The 22,552-nt window shown below is 44.5% G+C and overlaps 1 protein-coding gene across 1 annotated transcript in view; it reads right to left on the bottom strand.

Annotated features, from left to right (window-relative positions):
* The window catches only part of ddah1 (dimethylarginine dimethylaminohydrolase 1), a 117,491-nt gene that overhangs the window by 10,904 nt on the left and 84,035 nt on the right, over positions 1-22,552 (bottom strand). The window contains exons 2-4 of the mRNA XM_041840111.2: positions 9,725-9,824; positions 8,460-8,533; positions 6,188-6,307 (exon numbers count right to left, since the gene is read on the bottom strand). Coding sequence (XP_041696045.1) covers positions 6,188-6,307; positions 8,460-8,533; positions 9,725-9,824 — 294 coding nt within the window. The remainder of the gene's footprint in view (positions 1-6,187; positions 6,308-8,459; positions 8,534-9,724; positions 9,825-22,552) is intronic.

Below are 22,552 nucleotides of genomic sequence, written 5' to 3'. Positions count from 1 at the left end.
GCTGATCCTCAACACGGGGGCCCATCAACACCATCATTAAGTTTGCCGACGACACAACAGTGGTAGACCTGATCACCGACAACGATGAGACAGCCTATAGGGAGGAGGTCAGAGACCTGGCCGTGTGGTGCCAGGTTAACAAACTCTCCCTCAACGTGATCAAGACAAAGGAGATGATTGTGGACTACAGGAAAAAAAAAAGAGGACTGAGCACGCCCCCATTCTCATCGACGGGGCTGTAGTGGAACAGGTTGAGAGCTTCAAGTTCCTTGGTGTCCACATCACCAACAAACTATCATGGTCCAAACACACCAAGACAGTCGTGAAGAGGGCACGACAAAGCCTATTCCCCCCCAGGAGACTGAAAAGATTTAGCTTGGGTCCTCAGATCCTCAAAAAGTTATACAGCTGCACCATCGAGAGCATCCTGACTGGTTGCATCACTGCCTGGTATGGCAACTGCTCGGCCTCCGACCGCAAGGCACTACAGAGGGTAGTGCGTACGGCCCAGTACATCACTGGGGCCAAGCTTTCTGCCATCCAGGACCTCTATACCAGGCGGTGTCAGAGGAATAGCCTTGGTTTCTCAAATGACTGCCTCGCCTGGTTCACCAACTACTTCTCAGATAGAGTTCAGTGTGTCAAATCGGAGGGCCTGTTGTCTGGACCTATGGCAGTCTCTATGGGGGTGCCACAGGGTTCAATTCTTGGGCCGACACTTTTCTCCGTGTATATCAATGATGTCGCTCTTGCTGCTGGTGACTCTCAGATCCACCTCTACGCAGACGACACCATTTTGTATACATCTGGCCCTTCATTGGACACTGTGTTAACAAACCTCCAAACGAGCTTCAATGCCATACAACAATCCTTCAGTAGCCTTCAACTGCTCTTAAACACTAGTAAAACTAAATGCATGCTTTTCAATCGAACGCTGCTAGCACCCGCCCACCCGACTAGAATCACCACTCTCGACGGGTCTGACCTAGAGTATGTGGACAACTACAAATATCTAGGTGTCTGGTTAGACTGTAAACTCAACTTCCAGACTCACATAAAGAATCTCCAATCCAAAGTTAAATCTAGAATCGGCTTCCTATTTCGCAACAAAGCCTCCTTCACTCATGCTGCCAAACATGCCCTCGTAAAACTGACTATCCTACCGATCCTTGACTTCGGCGATGTCATTTACAAAATAGCCTCCAACACTCTACTCAGCAAATTGGATGTAGTCTATCACAGTGCCATCCGTTTTGTCTCCAAAGCCCCATACACTACCCACCACTGTGACCTGTACGCTCTTGTTGGCTGGTCCTCACTACATGTTCGTCGTCAAACCCACTGGCTCCAGGCCATCTATAAATCACTGCTAGGCAAATCCCCGCCCTATCTTAGCTCATTGGTCACCATAGCAGCACCCACCCGTAGTCTGCGCTCCAGCAGGTATATCTCACTGGTCATTCCCAAAGCCAACACCTCCTTTGGCCGCCATTCCTTCCAGTTCTCTGCTGCCAATGACTGGAACGAATTGCAAAAATCTCTGAAGCTGGAGACTCTTATCTCCCCAATAACTTTAAGCATCAGTTGTCAGAGCACCTTACCGATCACTGCACCTGTACACAGCCCATCTGAAATTAGCCCACCCAACTACCTCATCCCTATATTGTTATTTAATTTGCTCTTTTGCACCCCAGTATCTCTATTTGCACATAATCTCTTGCACATCTAGCATTCCAGTGTTAATACTATTGTAATTATTCTGCACTATAGCCCATTTATTGCCTTACCTCCATAACTTGCTACATTTGCACACACTGTATATATATTTTCTGTTGTATTTTCTGACTTTATGTTTTTTTCTTTACCCCATATGTAACTCTGTGTTGTTTTTATTGCACTACTTTGCTTTATCTTGGCCAGGTCGCAGTTGTAAATGAGAACCTGTTCTCAACTGGCTTACCTGGTTAAATAAAGGTGAAATAAAAAAAAAAAAAAAAAAAAAAAAGGAAGGCCCTAAAAATTGTCAAAGACTCCAGCCACCCTAGTCATAGACTGTTCTCTCTGCTACCGCACGGCAAGCGGTACCGGAGCGCCAAGTCTAGGTCCAAAAGGCTTCTCAACAGCTTCTACCCCCAAGCCATAAGACTCCTGAACAGCTAATCATGGCTACCCGGACTATTTGCACTGCCCCCCCATCCCACCCCACCCCATCCCCCTCTTTTACGCTGCTGCTACTCTGTTTATTATTCATGCATAGTCACTTTAACTCTACCCACATGTACATATTACCTCAATTACCTCGACTAGCTGGTGCCCCCGCACATTGACTCTGTACCGGTACCCCCCTATATATATCCTCCATACTGTTATTTTATTTTACTGCTGCTCTTTAGTTATTTGCTTTAATTGTTTTACTTAACACTTTTTTTTTTTTGTATTTAAAAAAAAAATGCATTGTTGGTTAAGGGCTTGTAAGTAAGCATTTCACTGTAATGTCTACACCTGTTGTATTCGGCACATGTGGCAAATACAATTGGATTTGATTTGATGCGGAGATCATCCGTTCACCCACACCGTGTCTCACAAAGACACGGCGGTTGGAACCAAAAATCTCCAATTTGGACTCCAGATCAAAGGACACATAATGTCCATTGCTCGTGTTTCTTGGCCCAAGCAAGTATCTTCTTCTTATTGTTGTCCTTTAGTAGTGGTTTCTTTGCAGCAATTCGACAATGAAGGCCTGATTCACACAGTCTCCTCTGAACAGTTGATGTGTCTGCTACTTGAACTCTGTAAAATATTTATTTGGGCTGCAATTTTTGAGGCTGGTAACTCTAATGAACTTATCATCTGCAGCAGAGGTAACTCTGGGTCTTCCATTCCTGCGATGGTCCTCAGGAGAGCCAGTTTCATCATAGCGCTTGATGGTTTTTGCGACTGCACTTGAAAAAACGTTCAAAGTTCTTGAAATGTTCCGTATTGACTGACCTTCATGTCTTAAAGTAATGATGGACTGTCGTTTCTCTTTGCTTATTTGAGCTGTTCTTGCCATAATATGGACTTGGTCTTTTACCAAATAGGGCTATCTTCAGTATACCCCCCTACATTTACATTTACATTTACGCCATTTAGCAGACGCTCTTATCCAGAGCGACTTACAGGAGCAATTAGGGTTAAGTGCCTTGCTTAAGGGCACATCGACAGATTTTTCACCTAGTCGGCTCGGGGATTAGAACCAGTGACCTTTCGGTTACTGGCACAACGCTCTTACCCACTAAGCTACCTGCCGCCCCATGTCCCCTACCTTGTCACAACACAACTGATTGACTCAAACACATTAAGAAGGAAAGACATTGCACAAATTAACTTTTAACAAGGCACACCTGTTAATTGAAATGCATTCCAGGTGACTTCCTCATGAAGCTGGTTGAGAGAATGCCAAGAGTGTGCAAAGCTGTCATCAAGGCAAAGGGTGGTTATTTGAAGAATCTCAAATATAAAATATATTTTCTTTAATACTTTTTTGGTTACTACATGATTCCATATGTGTTATTTCATAGTTTTGATGTCTTCACTATTATTCTACAATGTAGAAAATAGTAAAAATAAAGAAAAACCCCTGAATGAGTAGGTGTTCTAAAACTTTTGACCGGTAGTGTATATTCACAACAACAGCAACCCATTTGCATTCGTTAGAATAGCATTCACAACCACCCCTTTACGTTCATTACAGCTACATTCACAAGACCCCAGTCACTTTCACCCTGAGCAGAACATTACCTAATTGGAAATGTGATCTCAGACATTCATTAAAGTATTTTATAACCACAGGTAATTGCATGTTGGAGAGGGGGTGATGTAATCTGTAATTACAATGCTGTGAGACACTCTGTCATTAACTCATGCTAATGGCCTTCTCTCTCTTTCTCTCCAGTAGCTAATTAACAGGCTTGCTAATAGTATGACATCTTAATGGGGCTCCAGTGTGTATCAAATAAAAGTGTGTTGTATTAGTTAGCTATCACCATGACCTAATAATTAATTAGCAGTGTATTTAACTAGTATGTGGATATGTTTGCCTTAGTGTGTTAAATGAGGATAACATAGGGGACAAATCTATGCAGTCTTTACACATCTCACTGATAAGGATACTTGTGGACCACAGGAAGAGTAGCTGATGCAATTGTAGCTGCTAATGGGGATCCACATAAAGAGATGTGTACTTGGATTGTGTCTGTCTGTCTGTGGTTGAAGTGTGTAGATGGTTCCTCTCAACCTACTGACAGTGTTACAACCCTCTGCAGCCCTGGGCCAGTAGGGGGCGACGTCTCCCTGAAGAGGCAGATGAGGAGGAACCCTACGACTGAGAACGCCTGGCTGTTAACTCTCAGGTGTGTGTGTGTGTCTCGGGTGTGTGTGTCTCGGGTGTGTGTGTCTCGGGTGTGTGTGTGTCTCGGGTGTGTGTGTGTCTCGGGTGTGTGTGTGTGTCTCAGGTGTGTGAGTTGTCTTGTCTGTGAGGTTTCAAATGTGTAACATTCTGTTGCGTGTCTGTACCGTGTACTGTGTATTGACACAGATCTGCATGTCTGTACCGTGTACTGTGTATTGACACAGAGCTGCGTGTCTGTACCGTGTACTGTGTATTGACACAGAGCTGCGTGTCTGTACCGTGTACTGTGTATTGACACAGAGCTGCGTGTCTGTACCGTGTACTGTGTATTGACACAGAGCTGCGTGTCTGTACCGTGTACTGTGTATTGACACAGAGCTGCGTGTCTGTACCGTGTACTGTGTATTGACACAGAGCTGCGTGCCAGGCGTGTGTACACCACTACTGTCTGTAGTGTGGTTTGGTGTGTGCATGTCAGTCTTCTGCCTTGGTGACAGGGAATTCTGTGTATCTGTCCATCAGAAAAGAACAGGCAGAGATTTATTGCAACAGCCTCCATGAAAGGCAGGAGGTAGCAACAGCCTCCGTGAAAGGCAGGAGGTAGCAACATGCCTCCATGAAAGGCAGGAGGTAACAACATGCCTCCGTGATCTGGAGGTGTGTGTGAGGTGGTGGTGGGGGGTACTGAGTCAACACGTGTGATGTCCTGTCTTGCTGTGTTACGCAGCACGGTGAATACCTGACAGAGGGGGAAGGAAGGAAGGAAGGAAGGAAGGAAGGAAGGAAGGAAGGAAGGAAGGAAGGAAGGAAGGAAGGAAGGAAGGAAGGAAGGAAGGAAGGAAGGAAGGAAGGAAGGAAGGAAGGAAGGAAGGAAGGAAGGAAGGAAGGAGCACAGTGTGGTACAGTTACAGTATCTAGAGACAGAGCCAAAAACCAAAATATTAACAGAAAAAACCTGCGTCAATGTAAAATAAATACTCTTTAAACTTGATAGGTTTACATGACTACAGTCCCAGTCAAAGTTAAATTTGGGAGTACCTGGGGAAAGGCAATGACAACATTCCAAATCCCCCAAAGATCCAATCATGCCTCTCCTAGGTCACTCTCTGGTGCTTCAGGCTAATGTAATGCTTCGGGGCTTTGGATTTATGGAAGCTCCTCCAAAATGAAAAGTGACCTAGAAGTGAACCATGCATTGCCCAGTCAACTGTCAACTATACTGTTGCTTTTCACTGAAGAAGCCATCTTCTCAATGCAGTGTGCTTACCTCACTTGTTTGTTCTATATGAATCAGAGTTGAGGTGAGATCGGGCAATATGATCTCCGAGATAATCTCAACATGATGGCCAAGGGCGAAATGATCCCTCAATACAAAGACCTCATTTTACCACTAAGAACTTGAAGAAAATATATCAAAAGTTTAGGTTTGCAAACTTAACTGTGCATTAAGAGCTGTTTATGTGTTCCATTTATATTTTATTGAAATGTAAATTGTAACACAAGCACAAAATGATTGGGCAAATGTCGAGCCATGATGATGGGTAAATTGCAACAGCTCCTGAAAGGAGAAAGATAGTAAGCACTGTAATGTTTTCATCATTTTGTGCTTGTATAAGAATGGAAAGAATATCTATTGGTCGTGCTTAAAAATAAATGAGGATGGGATGGGAAAGTATATTTCAGTTATGTTTTCTGCAAACACTATTAAACTAAACGTAATTAACAAGAGATGCCGCAAAGGAAAGTAAGAACATAGTCCTATCTTGCATGACCCATACACTCATTGGTGACCCATACCTTCAGGGCTTTCTGGGCCGGTTCGCTGGAGCCAATCACGATGAGGCCTGGTCCTCCCATGCTGCAGAAGCTCTTCAGATGTAGACCATCAGTGACGGGAACGGTGGACACAGCGTAGTCCTGCAAACACACAATAACCCTACTGCATTACAGGGACCCTGGACATAGTCCTGCAGACACACAATAACCCTACTGCATTACAGGGACCCTGGACAAAGTCCTGCAGACACACATTAACCCTACTGCATTACAGGGACCCTGGACATAGTCCTGCAGACACACAATAACCCTACTGCATTACAGGGACCCTGGACATAGTCCTGCAGACACACAATAACCCTACTGCATTACACACACTAATGTTATTGGACTAAACAGGCCCCAGTGGGAAAGGTAACCTAACCGGCATTGGTTGAGAGTTTGACAGATGAGTTCACCAAAGCCCTAGGCCACTGATTTAGTTGAGGGTCTGAGAGGTGAGGTCACCAGAGCCCCAGGCCACTAGCCCCTCCCCTCTGTCTGTAATTACAGCGGTGGTTTTAGGACCGTTCTTACTGGGAGCTAGCTACCTGTTCCTCTGGCCTCACGTGCCAGACACTCCTATATGGCTTCCTGGCTGCTGCTCAGACAGAGACTGATGATGTGGAGTGGCATCTTGCTCTGCTCTGTCATACCAAAACTACCCCATGGTTGCAGTACATTGTCCCCTGTTCCATGGTTTTGGTGGGCTAGTGGTGAGCTTCTGGAGTACGTTGTCTTCTTGTGACATGGGTTCGATTCCCAGGTCCACTGGGTTCGATTCCCAGGTCCACTGTGGCAGGAATGGACATGTTATTTGGAGTGTCAATTCACTCTCCTCTGTCATAGCTGACCCATATCTGAAACATAATTCCTGCCCCTGTTTCTCTGGCCTGGTCCATATTAAGGGAAAAGTTAATTTAACTTACTTGCTAAATGTTACTTAATTTAACTTACTTTTGCTTAAGAGTCGGCCTAGATCAAAGCAAATCTCCTCTCTGACTGGAACAAGGAACGGCATTTCCTGACAGTTTATCATGTGTGAAATTGTTCTCTTCCCCTCATCACCAAAGTCTTTCCTGCTCTCTTAACTCAACCCTCAGAGTTCCTTTGAATGAATCAAAGCAAAGTGGGCCACTTAATCAAACTGTCGTCATTCCTTATCAGTGGAAAGACAGTTTAGCCCAAACAGTGATTCAAAGGGATAGCAGCAGGCAAATGCCTTCCCCTGAGCTTATTGTGAGAGACATGATAACAACTTATCATATTGTGGGGAATCCCAGAGATGTGTTCAGCTTTGATATAAGTTTTGAGTGAGAAGTTCCGCTATCCTGATTGTTCTGTATGTTCCTTAATTTACAGGGGAAGTTTTCTTTATGGTGTCTGACAAGCTGTACAGTGTTGTGACCCTGAATGTGAGACAATAGCCTGGTACAGACATCTCCCCTGCACTTTGACCTCCTCCCTTCCCTCCGTTTCCCCCACTCAACAAGGATCATAAAGGAGAAGATAATTTCCTTTTCCACATCCAACCCCTCAATCACATCAGAGTATTTCCTTTTCCACATCCAACCCCTCACTCACATCTGTGGTTAATCCTGGTCTGACCACAACAGGCTGTACAATGGTCCTACATTTGATAAAGGAAGGAGGGAAAAACAGTAGGAGGGGAAAAAGCTGCATCATCAAGACCCGACTTAGCAAGGATAACGAAGAAAAGTGAGAGGCTGAGAGAGATACGATGGTGGAATTTAAATTAGTCACAGACAGGAGCAGTGAGAAACGGTCAGATTATTGTTGGGGGTTGAACTCTCCAGGACCCCATGACCTTACAAGTCAGAAAAGGCCTTCTGACTGTGTGTGCGTGTGTGTAAGTGTTAAGGTGACTGGGGTTGAATCCAAGACCTCTGGAATGACCCTCTTCTCCAGAGCTCTATCTACCTACAGTATATGCACTGATCTGAAAGCCAAGGCCATCTTCCAGTCCTCTATCATCTCAGTACAGTATGTGCAGGCTTTCTCTGGTTTCTCTTTGGTACTAATTCAATCAATTAATCTCATTAACTGGCCATAGATTCCAGATACACCAGGTTTGCCAACTAATCAATGTCCTAATCAATAGCTGATTAGAATGCACTGTAGCCCTTGAGACCCCTGAATGAGACCAGGATTACCTCACTAATGGTGGCTTGATGACACAGGAAGTCAGTCTGAATATTCCCAGGGTGCACTGCTCTAGTCTGCTCTCACTCACCTTGAACGCGTCCGCCAGGATCTCAGCTCCTCTCTGATTGGTCCGTTTGGAAAGGCCCACAAAGAATTCTCTACCTGAGGAGAAACAGACGACAAACTGTGGTCAGTATGGAGAGAGAGAGATGGAGAGAGAGAAGAGAGGCATAGACAGAGGGAGATAAATAGAAAGATAGAAACAGAGAGTGGCCTGAACGTTTTGCTCACCGCTCCAGAGCAGAGCGAATGGGCGTAGCTGCTGAGCTTTTACAAATTAGCCATTAGCGACGACGTTGCCAAGAGGAAATGTTTCTAGCCCTGCCTGCCATGTGAAACCCATTTCAGCTGGATGAGATGGGAGGAACACACCACGGAGAGAGAGCCAACGTCTAGAAACTCAATTAAGTGTTCTAGGGCTTTTTCCAAGCCCTGCACAGCGTACAGAATGAACAGAGAGGGAACATAATAAAGACCTCGACTCGATTTCTCTACCTCTGCTCCCATCAGGTTTATTGTGAGATGCCTGATGTGGAACAAGGCAGCTGATGAAATGAGGTGGTGTGTTTGTGCATGTGCGTGTTTGTGTTTGTGTGGGGGGAGGTTACGTTTCCATTTGAGCAAATCATTTTCAATCATGCATAGAAATGATACCAGCAGTCAGTCAGTTTGTAATTTGCCATTTTAGTTCAGGTCAAATCAACTACTTGACTATTCAGAGTTACAATTATTCTGAACAATGTTTACTCACACCCCTGTGGTGATAGGTCATATCATTTGCATGATATAACAGTTTAGTTCACTGAATATAGCAGTTTCCATAGTGATCAATGATGGTGGTGGCAGTGGCCTTGGCAGGTAATGGTGATAATGGTGTTTGATTGGTGGGATGTGGTGGTGTACCTGTGATAAGGGCATGTCACATGTGATTGGTGGGATGTGTGTGTACCGACATGTGATTGGTGGGATGTGGTGGTGTACCTGTGATAAGGGCATGTCACATGTGATTGGTGGGATGTGTGTGTACCGACATGTGATTGGTGGGATGTGGTGGTGTACCTGTGATAAGGGCATGTCACATGTGATTGGTGGGATGTGTGTGTACCGACATGTGATTGGTGGGATGTGGTGGTGTACCTGTGATAAGGGCATGTCACATGTGATTGGTGGGATGTGTGTGTACTGACATGTGGTTGGAGGGATGTTGTGGTGTACCTGTGATAAGGGCATGTCACATGTGATTGGTGGGATGTGTGTGTACTGACATGTGGTTGGAGGGATGTTGTGGTGTACCTGTAAAGAGGACGTCCCCTCCGTCCAGAGTGGCGTTCTCATCAGACATCTCAACGATGTTCAGGCCCAGCTCCTTCAGGGCCCGCCGCATGGCCTCCGTCTAGAAAACACAAAGAAACAGAGAGACATATGGTTAAGACAGAGAGACATATGGTTAAGACACAGAGACATATGGTTAAGACACAGAGACATATAGTTAAGACACAGAGAGACATATGGTTAAGATTATATTATATTATTAAATATTAATATTAATTAATATTATTATATTAAACATATGGTTAATACACAGAGAGACATATGGTTAATACACAGATACATACGGTTAAGACACATATACATACAGTTAAGAGACAGAGAGACATACGGTTAAGAGACAGAGAGACATACGGTTAAGACACAGAGAGACATACGGTTAAGACACAGAGAGACATACGGTTAAGACACAGAGAGACATACGGTTAAGACACAGAGAGACATACGGTTAAGACACATAGAGACATACGGTTAAGACACAGAGAGACATACAGTTAAGACACAGAGAGACATACGGTTAAGACACAGAGAGACATACGGTTAAGACACAGAGAGACATACGGTTAAGACACAGAGAGACATACGGTTAAGACACAGAGAGACATACGGTTAAGACACAGAGAGACATACGGTTAAGACACAGAGAGACATATGGTTAAGACACAGAGAGACATATGGTTCAGAAACAGAGAGACATATGGTTAAGACACAGAGAGACATACGGTTAAGACACAGAGAGACATACGGTTAAGACACAGAGAGACATATGGTTAAGACACAGAGAGACATGGTTAAGACACAGAGAGACATACGGTTAAGACACAGAGAGACATATGGTTAAGACACAGAGAGACATGGTTAAGACACAGGTACACGGGGGGACGGAGTTGCAATCTACTGTAGAGATAGCCTGCAGAGCTCTATCATACTATCCAGGTCTGTGCCCAAACAGTTCTACTTCTAAAAATCCACCTCTCCAGAAATAAGTCTATCACTGTTGCCGCTTGCTACAGACCCCCACTTAGCCCCCAGCTGTGCCCTGGACACCATATGTGAATTGATTGCCCCCCATCTATCCTCAGAGTTCGTACTGCTTGGTGACCTAAACTGGGATATGCTTAACACCCCGGCCGTCCTACAATCTAAACTAGATGCCCTCAATCTCACACAAATTATCAAGGAACCTACCAGGTACAACCCTAAATCCGTAAACATGGGCACCCTCATAGATATCATCCTGACTAATTTACCCTCTAAATACACCTCCGCTGTCTTCAACCAGGATCTCAGTGATCACTGCCTCATTGCCTGCGTCCGTAATGGGTCCGCGGTCAAACGACCACCCCTCATCACTGTCAAACGCTCCCTAAAACACTTCAACAAGCAGGCCTTTCTAATTACCTGGCCCGGGTATCCTGGATGGATATCGACCTCATTCCGTCAGTAGAGGATGCCTGGTTGTTCTTTAAAAGTGCTTTCCTCTCCATCTTAAATAAGCATGCCCCATTCAAAAAAATTCAGAACTAAGAACAGATATAGCCCCTGGTTCACCCCAGACTTGACTGCCCTTGACCAGCACAAAAACATCCTGTGGCGTACTGCATTAGCATCAAACAGCCCCCGCGATATGCAACTTTTCAGGGAAGTCAGGAACCAATATACACAATCAGTTAGGAAAGCAAAGGCTAGCTTTATCAAACAGAAATGTGCATCCTGTAGCACTAACTCCAAAATGTTTTGGGACACTGTACTGTCGATGTGTCCATGGAGAATAAGAGCACCTCCTCCCAGCTGCCCACTGCACTGAGGCTAGGAAACACTGTCACCACCGATAAATGTACGATAATCGAGAATTTCAATAAGCATTTTGCTACGGCTGGCCATGCTTTCCACCTGGCTACCCCTACCCCAGCCACCATCTCTGTGTATATCATATCATGTCGCTCTTGCTGCCGGTGACTCTCAGATCCACCTATACGCAGACGACACCATTTTGTATACATCTGGCCCTTCATGGGACACTGTGTTAACAAACCTACAAACGAGCTTCAATGCCATACAACACTCCTTCCGTAGCCTCCAACTGCTCTTAAACGCTAGTAAAACTAAATGCATGCTCATCAATCGAACGCTGCTTGCACCCGCCTGCCCGACTAGAATCACTACTTTCGGCGGGTCTGACTTAGAATATGTTGACAACTACAAATACCTAGGTGTCTGGTTAGACCGTAAACTCTCCTTCTAGACTCACATTAAGCATCTCCAATCCAAAGTTAAATCTAGAATCGGCTTCCTATTTCGCAACAAAGCCTCCTTCACTCATGCTGCCAAACATGCCCTCGTAAAACTGACTATTATACCGATCCTTGACTTCGGCGATGTCATTTACAAAATAGCCTCCAACACTCTACTCAGCAAATGGGATGTAGTCTATCACAGTGCCATCCGTTTTGTCACCAAAGCCCCATATACTACCCACCATTGTGACCTGTACGCTCTCGTTGGCTGGCCCTCACTACATATTCGTCGCCAAACCCACCGGCTCCAGGTCATCTATAAATCACTGCTAGGCAAATCCCCGCCTTATCTTAGCTCATTGGTCACCATAGCAACACCCACCCGTAGCATGCACTCCAGCAGGTATATCTCACTGGTCATCCCCAAAGCCAACACCTCCTTTGGCCGCCATTCCTTCCAGTTCTCTGCTGCTAATGACTGGAACGAACTGCAAAAATCTCTGAAGCTGGAGACTCTTATCTCCCTCACTAACTTTAAGCATCAGTTGTCAGAGCAGCTTACCGATCACTGCACCTGTGCACAGCCCATCTGTAATTAGCCCACCCAACTACCTCATCCCCACATTGTTATTTATTTTGCTAATTTGCACCCCAGTATCTCTATTTGCACATCTTCTTCTGCACATCTATCACTCCAGTGTTAATACTAAATTGTAATTATTTTGCACTATGGCCTATTTATTGCCTTACCTCCATCATTTACTACATTTGCACACACTGTATATAGATTTTATATTGTGTTATTGACTGTATGTTTTGTTTCATCCCATGTGTAACTGTGTTGTTGTTGTTTTTAAATCGCACTGCTTTGCTTTATCTTGGCCAGGTCGCAGTTGTAAATGAGAAATTGTTCTCAACTGGCTTATCTGGTTAAATAAAGGTGAAATAAAAATGTAATTAAATTCTGATGATATCATCACTGCAAAACACCAGCGTTAAAAGGCAGATGATCAGACAGTAGAGCCAGGTTCTAGCTATGAAGCACGACAATAAAACCAAAACAGACTGTCCAAGAGATCATCATGACATCATCTTAGCGATCCACAAGGTCATAACAGAGGAAGTATGTTAAAGTTTTTACGAGGCCGCGGCTCTGGAAAGAGGGGTACAGGGAGAGGAGACCAACATTAACCTAAAAAGGGTTGGAAGATTCAAAAACGATCCATCTAAGTCTAAATGTTCCTGGGCCATTCTCTGGGTCAGCTGTACCTGTATGTCTGTGTGTATGTGTGTGTGTGTATGTGTGTCTCCGTAGAAGAAGACCAGTTGTTTGGTGGGGGTGGACTGGGTCAGTATCGTCTGGCCGTGAGGGCTCTGACCACCCAGTCTGTTTTTTACTCCCACGTTTTTGGGTTTCCCCAGGGAGCTATGACTGCTGTGGGGCCCGGGACCGATGAGATGTTAGTGTAGCATCAGTTTTTCCACAGGCCCCTATCTCACCATGACCTCAGCCTAGCTGTTCGCTGATCGAAGGCTTCTGCTTCTCCTCACACCAGTCACCTGGGCCAAGCCATGAGGTCATCCAGGTAGACTGCCATGCAGGTCACGGCACAGATAACACACACACTTACAGTTTCTTACTCACACACACACACACACACACACACACACACACACACACACACACACACACACACACACACACACACACACACACACACACACACACACACACACACACACATCCCTTGTACCTCCCTATAGGTAGATACTATGAAGTAAATTCTTAATGATCAGCAAGGAAAATAGCTATTGGAATTGGACCAGACATTGTTATCAGTGGCAACACCTTCAGCACTCCAATTGAGATGAATAGTAATTGCCCTAAAGGGACAAATAAAGTTGTATTGAATGAGGCACAATATATTTTATTTTATAAATCAAGTCAACATTTCCCTTTATTCAGTTTCATCTCCATTTCTCTATACTTCTCACTGCTCTTCCCTTCATTGCGGTTTAAGGATGGAGAAAGCGCAACAAGGGGTTAAGATTCAACTTCATAATGAGTGCCCACCCCTTAGTCACCCTGCAAAGCTACCCGGCAGGTAGCTTAGTGGTTAAGAGCGTTGTGCGTTGGGCCAGTAACCGAAAGGTCGCTGGTTCTAATCCCCGAGCCGACTAGGTGAAAAATCTGTCAATGTGTCCTTGAGCAAGACACTTAACCCTAATTGCTCTGGATAAGAGCGTCTGCTAAATGACAAAAAAAAAAGCCAGTTACCCACCCTGGCCTACTCCACCATTCCCCCACAGCTGACCAACCTACTCCACCATTCCCCCACAGTTGACCAACCTACTCCTCCATTCCCCAACAGCTGACCAACCTACTCCACCATTCCCCAACAGCTGACCAACCTACTCCACCATTCCCCAACAGCTGACCAACCTACTCCACCATTCCCCAACAGCTGACCAACCTACTCCACCATTCCCCCACAGTTCCCCAACCTACTCCACCATTCCCCCACAGCTGACCAACCTACTCCACCATTCCCCCACAGCTGACCAGCCTACTCCACCATTCCCCCAAAGTTGACCAACCTACTCCACCATTCCCCCACAGCTGACCAGCTACTCCACCATTCGGCAAAGTGTTGCCGTAAAGTGGTTGTCCCACTGGCTATCATAAGGTGAATGCACCAATTTTTAAGTCACTCTGGATAAGAGCGTCTGCTAAATTACGTAAATGTAAATAAGACTGCACAGTATGTCCTTTACCCATAATGCAGCATGGATAACGTAAGACTGCACAGTATGTCCTTTACCCATAATGCAGCATGGATAACGTAAGACTGCACAGTATGTCCTTTACCCATAATGCAGCATGGATAACGTAAGACTGCACAGTATGTCCTTTACCCATAATGCAGCATGGATAACGTAAGACTGTACAGTATGTCCTTTACCCATAATGCAGCATGGATAACGTAAGACTGTACAGTATGTCCTTTACCCATAATGCAGCCTGGATAACGTAAGACTGTACAGTATGTCCTTTACCCATAATGCAGCATGGATAACGTAAGACTGTACAGTATGTCCTTTACCCATAATGCAGCATGGATAACGTAAGACTGTACAGTATGTCCTTTACCCATAATGCAGCATGGATAACGTAAGACTGTACAGTATGTCCTTTACCCATAATGCAGCCTGGATAACTAAGACTGCACAGTATGTCCTTTACCCATAATGCAGCCTGGATAACTAAGACTGCACAGTGTACACAGTTTGTGTTTCTTGGAATCTATTAAACATAACAATCTCCTCATCATTTTGAATGGCTCACAGAAAGGCTATTGTCTAAAATGTACTTAATATGCTTCAAGGGATACTGCAAGATTCTGGCAATTAAGTTTTTCTACTTACCCAGAGTCAGATGAACTCATGGATAACCTTTTTATGTCCCTGTGTGCAGTATGAAGGAAGTTAGACATAGTTCCTAGAGCCAATGCTAACTAAAGTTAGCGCAATGACTGGAAGTCTACAGGTACACTAGCGTATGCTCCTGTACCTGTAGACTTCCAGTCATTGTGCTAACGCTAGTTAGCATTGGCTCGTGAATACCTCTAACTTACTTCATACTGAACACAGAGACATAAAAATGGTATCCACGAGTTCCCAGAATGAAGTATCCCTTTAATAGCAGTTCCTATTGGACTAATGCTACTGACTATAACCACATTTCCATCCACAGTTTTTATGCGAGTAAAGTCATACCGTATATTTAAAAAAAATCACGATAGCTGTGATGGAAACAGGAAGTTTTGGTACAATTTTATAACTGCCGACAGATCACTTGTTCATTCGACATGGTTCTTTTTGTGTCAGTAAAATGTATTATGCGAGAAATGGAGGTGGAAACTCCTTTATGCGCAAATATTGATATGGAAGTAAACTTAGTCACACGATGATATGGTGTGTGGTCCTCCCACTACGACTCGGGAAACCAGGCAGTTTATTAGGCTACAGATGAAATAACTTATGATGAACTTTACAGGGTGGGGAAAGTGCACTGTGACCTTTTTGCTCCTTTCCAATAAATATCGATGGTCTTATTCTGCTGACATGATGATAGATGCTTGACTGCCATTTGATAAATACAATTATTGTCTTATCCCTAATAATCTCATAATGTAGACTAGACTTCCCGCACATACCCGCACTGTACCTACGAGCTGTTGAGCGCACCTGTCGAGACCAGAGTAGGCACATTTGCTGTTTAACGCAACAGATTTTTATTCGGTACATGAAAACTTAAGTGAAAAAGTACATTTTGTGAGCACTACGTCATCACACACTGATTTTTATCCGCAACAAGTCAGTTTGGTGGAAACACACCACTGGTGGGAAAATGTGCATATTTTCTATATGCAGATTGTAGAATATTCGCATGAAAATCAGTCACCAATTGGATGGAAACCTAGCAATAGTTGCAAATAATTCATGAGATAATCGTTAAATGAGTGTTAATAAAAGTAGATTCTATTAAGTCTTTCCTTGGTCTCCTCTTGCCAGGAAAGCTGGAAACACCTCCATTGTGTGAGCCTTGAGCATCCACCCACCTCTCTAACTAGGCCTCAGCTCGGAATGCATCTCAAATCCTTATAACACGGCAACAAATCAGAGAAATGATTGACGTATAGTCATTCATTCTGCTAAATGGATGCTGTTTCTCTGGCAGATAGCAGAAGGCCTGGAGCAGAATTACTTGTTTTGACACACACACACACACAGTGTGTCATAGTTATCTATGGGCGTTCCAGCAGACAGACCTGTTGGTGCTGTAACTAATGGTGATTGATGTAGCGCGCCTATCAGCATGCAGACGGGGCTAAGGATGCGTCCCAAATGGCACCCTATTCCCTATGGGCCCTTGTCAAAAGCAGTGCACTACATAGGGAATAGGGTGCTATTTGGTACAGGGCCTAAAACAATTAGCATGTTGCTAAGCCTCCACTAGGCCTCTGCAAGGCTCAACAGACATGGTGCTAATTATAATAAATCAACCTTGAGGCTAACAATGCCTCTGCTCTGTTCCAATAGACCACTTCTCTTCCCAGCTCGTACACCCTGATGCATTCACAATAACGCTCTGGCTGAATTAAAGAGGCTACCGAAAGCACACACATCCCTGGGTCGCTCCTCTTTTCAGTTCGCTGCAGCTAGCGACTGGAAAGAGCTGCAAAAAATACTCAAACTGGACAGTTTTATCTCCATCTCTTCATTCAAAGACTCAATCATGGACACTCTTACTGACAGTTGTGGCTGCTTCGCGTGATGTATTGTTGTCTCTACCTTCTTGCCTTTGTGCTGTTGTCTGTGCCCAATAATGTTTGTACCATGTTTTGTTCTGCTACCATGTTGTGCTGCTGCCATGTTGTGTTGCTACCATGTTGTTGTCATGTGGTGTTGCTACCATGCTGTGTTGTCATGTGTTGCTGCCATGCTATGTTGTTGTCTTAGGTCTCTCTTTATGTAGTGTTGTGGTGTCTCTCTTGTCATGTGTGTTTTGTCCTATATTTTTATTTTTAATCCCAGCCCCCGTCCCCGCAGGAGGCCTTTTGCCTTTTGGTAGGCTGTCATTGTAAATAAGAATTAGTTCTTAACTGACTTGCCTAGTTAAATAAAGGTTAAATAAAAAAATAACAAAAATAAAGAAATGAGTGGGTTATTTAAACTGTATACCTGTATATGACTAGGTTATTTGTTTGTTCATTCATAAGTCCCATGAAACTGCACAAGGTCAACTGTTGGCCTAACTAATGGAACCGTCTTCTATAATGTACCGTCTCTCTTTTTCTCCCTCTCTCTTGTTCCCCCCATTCTCTCCAGACACGCACGGCAGCGCCAAGAATGCACCTGGATAGTCTAGCCGCACGGACGGAGTGAGTGGCCATTATCTCCCAGACCCGGGATACCCAATATCCCCCCACCCTGGCTGTTATGTAAAGAGGGTGCCAGCTCCGCTCTCCAACCGGCCGCTACCCACTCTTCTGCTACACCTCCCGGCCCGCCCTGCCCAGGGCCACACGCTGAGAGCCAGACCCTGCTTTGAATGAGAAAGGCCTTTAAAAATTCATGAGGGGGTTTTAGCTGTTCTGTTCTGGGCCCCGCCTGCCCACATTCCTCCCGTTCCTGGGCAGCGCAGAAAGGACAGTAGAGCCTTTTCTCTGGGCTTGTATAGACCCCGCTCTTGTCCTGCTTGCCTGGAACAATCTGGACCCAGCAGTGATATCGCATCTAATTGCTAAAAAGAACCATCAGCCAGATAGAACTTGGAACATTCCGAATAGGAACGAAGAACACAATGACATTCCAGAGCCTTGGCCGGTATTCCAGAGCCCCTCTTCCCCCAGTCATCCTAACCCATTCTACCCCCAGTAACAGTGTCCCACGCTCCATGGGGCCAACAAAACACTCCACACAGTCTCATGTAATGAAGTTTACTCCTGCAAGTAAGTTACACTTTACTCAACAGTGTTGGTAGATGGGTCAATGACAGGATTCCCCAAGTCACTGCTTGGAGTGTCTCAGAGAGAGAAGAAAAGGGGGGTGGTTACAACGGCTACTTATTATGACATTCTTGGGCTGTCTTTAACTGGACTCATATATGTATGTACTGTACGCATGAGGTCACTGAGATTGTACTCTGTGATTGGCTTGACAGCTAGTATGACAGCTAGTATTAACAGCATGGTATTTTGGGTTGAGGCCCTAAGTAGTTTGGTCCCAGATCTGTTTGTGCTGCCTTGACAACTCCTATGGTCACTGTCATGCAAGACATCACAAACAGATGTGGGACCAGGCTATTAATAGTCGGAACATGTATAGAGAATAAAATAGCGTCACTTATATTCCACGGCCATTGGGCAATATGAGTTGGGAAAAGTCAAGTTCATGTGTCATCAATGGTCACTGGAGCTTTTGCTGGACATCCCAGCAATAGTGTGTGATTGTGGCCTGCAATTTGGGGCGCTCCTGCATGTGGGCATTCCCCCCAACATTATGGTGCATTACCACCACCTACTGTACTGGAGCGTCCCCGCCTCCCGCCTGGACTCGCTTAAAAACGGACCAATAGAAGGATAAAGAGGGGTTCCTGCAGATGCAGGACTGCCCACAGGCAGGAACGCCCCAAATTGCTGGCAGCAATTGCATCCTTCTCCATCCCAGAGCACAGATGAGGATGAACATATAGGACTAATGCAAAGAAGGAAGTTCAAAGAATGGAATGGGAATGCCGATCGGAGTAGGAAAACGCTAATGACAAAGCTACCTTTCAAAGCTATCTACCCCAGAGAAGGAATGTGAATAAACGTAAAACATCCATCAGGATAACGTTATCAGATCTTTTTAGTGTATCTTTGACGTCATGGAAGAACCAGAGAGACGACTGGACTCTGTTCAGTGATGATAGGAGTAACTGAGAGCCTTAAAGAGCCCACTGAACACGCCAATTGGCAAGTGTTTCTCTGTTGCTCATTAAAAAAAAATGATTTCAGTCTTGGAGGTGTGTTTCCTGACCATTCTGCATTTGGTTAATGATGTTTGTCCCTCATGAGACGCTGAAGTCTTTTACTTCCTCAAAATTCCCAGAATGAATCTAAGATAACTCAAGAAATCTGTCATTAATTTTTACTTTTTTGCAGAGGATGTTTTAGTTGTGCAATTTTACATCTAACTAATGTGTTTGGTGCAGTATTTCTCAAGTAAAAAAATGTGTGACGTGTTGTCTTATGTAAACAAAGTCGGAGCTACTGGGCAGGTCTTTCTCACTGTCTATGCCTTTGGATAGAGATAAATCACTGCAGCTGTTCATCCGATGTTAGTGGGCAAATGGACATCATCAAATCAAAACCCAACCTTTATTTACCCGTTGTGACGCACAGATGTTCCAAACTCCATATTAGACAAGACTGACTTTATGACCAAAATGATCCTATTTACACTTTGTAGTCAATTTTGACACTAGAACAACTGTTTCTGACTCATATCGATGCCACATAGACTGTTTTCAAAGGGATCCGTTGCTTTTTAAAGGCAGTCACTCTTTAAGGACTCAATCACCGTTTGTCCAGAGGTTTGCTATGGTCGATGATTCTCACTGAGTGATTCCCTCGGGATTTGCATACCTGGCCTTGAGGATAACACACTCGCGCACGAACGCATACACGCAGCAGCAGCAGCTTGGGAGAGTGTGTTTGTGAGGGCTAATAGGACCCTGGCAGGGCTATTGTTACCTTGATGCCAATCTAACTCTCCATTACACCAACACAGCTTTGAACAGTCTCCTCTAACATCTAACTCTCCATTACACCAACACAGCTTTGAACAGTCTCCTCTAACATCTAACTCTCCATTACACCAACACAGCTTTGAACAGTCTCCTCTAACATCTAACTCTCCATTACACCAACACAGCTTTGAACAGTCTCCTCTAACATCTAACTCTCTATTACACCAACACAGCTCTGAACAGTCTCCTCTAACATCTAACTCTCCATTACACCAACACAGCTTTGAACAGTCTCCTCTAACATCTAACTCTCCATTACACCAACACAGCTTTGAACAGTCTCCTCTAACATCTAACTCTCTATTACACCAACACAGCTCTGAACAGTCTCCTCTAACATCTAACTCTCCATTACACCAACACAGCTTTGAACAGTCTCCTCTAACATCTAACTCTCCATTACACCAACACAGCTCTGAACAGTCTCCTCTAACATCTAACTCTCCATTACACCAACACAGCTTTGAACAGTCTCCTCTAACATCTAACTCTCCATTACACCAACACAGCTTTGAACAGTCTCCTCTAACATCTAACTCTCTATTACACCAACACAGCTCTGAACAGTCTCCTCTAACATCTAACTCTCCATTACACCAACACAGCTTTGAACAGTCTCCTCTAACATCTAACTCTCTATTACACCAACACAGCTCTGAACAGTCTCCTCTAACATCTAACTCTCCATTACACCAACACAGCTTTGAACAGTCTCCTCTAACATCTAACTCTCCATTACACCAACACAGCTTTGAACAGTCTCCTCTAACATCTAACTCTCCATTACACCAACACAGCTTTGAACAGTCTCCTCTAACATCTAACTCTCTATTACACCAACACAGCTCTGAACAGTCTCCTCTAACATCTAACTCTCCATTACACCAACACAGCTTTGAACAGTCTCCTCTAACATCTAACTCTCTATTACACCAACACAGCTCTGAACAGTCTCCTCTAACATCTAACTCTCCATTACACCAACACAGCTTTGAACAGTCTCCTCTAACATCTAACTCTCCATTACACCAACACAGCTTTGAACAGTCTCCTCTAACATCTAACTCTCTATTACACCAACACAGCTTTGAACAGTCTCCTCTAACATCTAACTCTCTATTACACCAACACAGCTCTGAACAGTCTCGTCTAACATCTAACTCTCCATTACACCAACACAGCTCTGAACAGTCCCCTCTAACATCTAACTCTCCAGTAAACCAACACAGCTCTGAACAGTCTCCTCTAACATCTAACTCTCCATTACACCAACACAGCTCTGAACAGTCCCCTCTAACATCTAACTCTCCATTACACCAACACAGCTCTGAACAGTCTCCTCTAACATCTAACTCTCCATTACACCAACACAGCTCTGAACAGTCTCCTCTAACATCTAACTCTCCAGTAAACCAACACAGCTGCCGAGAGAGAGATTATGCTCTCTATCTCACTTTCTCTCACACAAACCGAAATACATGCGCACACGCTTGGTCACTCACGCACGCCACATGCACACACACAGTACTGTGTCAATTATCTTTGTGTTGCATACATAGCATTCTTTATGCCCTGCTTTCTGTTGCATAAATAGCATACTATATGCCCTGCTTCTGTAACTATAGTCAAATGTCCCATTCCTGCAGTGAACTGGGTTACAGCACACGACCAGTTAACAGAGGAACGATGAAAAAACAACAACTCAGTTGTGCAACAGTCTAATGAAAATAACCTCTCAAAGCCTCATCCAGACCAGGCAGGCGGTATCCATACAAATCCCAGGGGAATACATTGGAAAGATACCTGCGGCTAAGTTAACCAAGACATTCATTCTCTCTTTTCTCTCCCTACTTCTCTCTCTCTCGTTCTCTCGCATAACACACAACCATCTGCTTAGGGATTACATCAATCTTTGAGAAGTAGGCCAAAGTAAAGCAGTTACAGTATTTTCATCTAGAACCTCACAGCAGAGCAGAGCAACATCCACAGGAGATCTGGCCGCCTGTCTCAACAGCAGAGGAAAGGAGAGGAAGCTAGAGCCAGAGACCTAGATCCAACCACTGCCAGACTGAGGCTTTGTCCAAAATAGCATTCCATTTTCCTATATAGTGCAGAGTGCAGGGCTTTGGTCAAAAGTAGTGCAGTACAAAGGGAAAAGGGTGCCATTTAGGAGGCAGACTAGAGCCAACCGCTGCCAGA

This window comes from Coregonus clupeaformis, chromosome 20 (genome assembly GCF_020615455.1).
Source record: "Coregonus clupeaformis isolate EN_2021a chromosome 20, ASM2061545v1, whole genome shotgun sequence".
NCBI lineage: Eukaryota > Metazoa > Chordata > Actinopteri > Salmoniformes > Salmonidae > Coregonus > Coregonus clupeaformis.
This window is presented reverse-complemented; position numbering and strand designations above follow the sequence as displayed.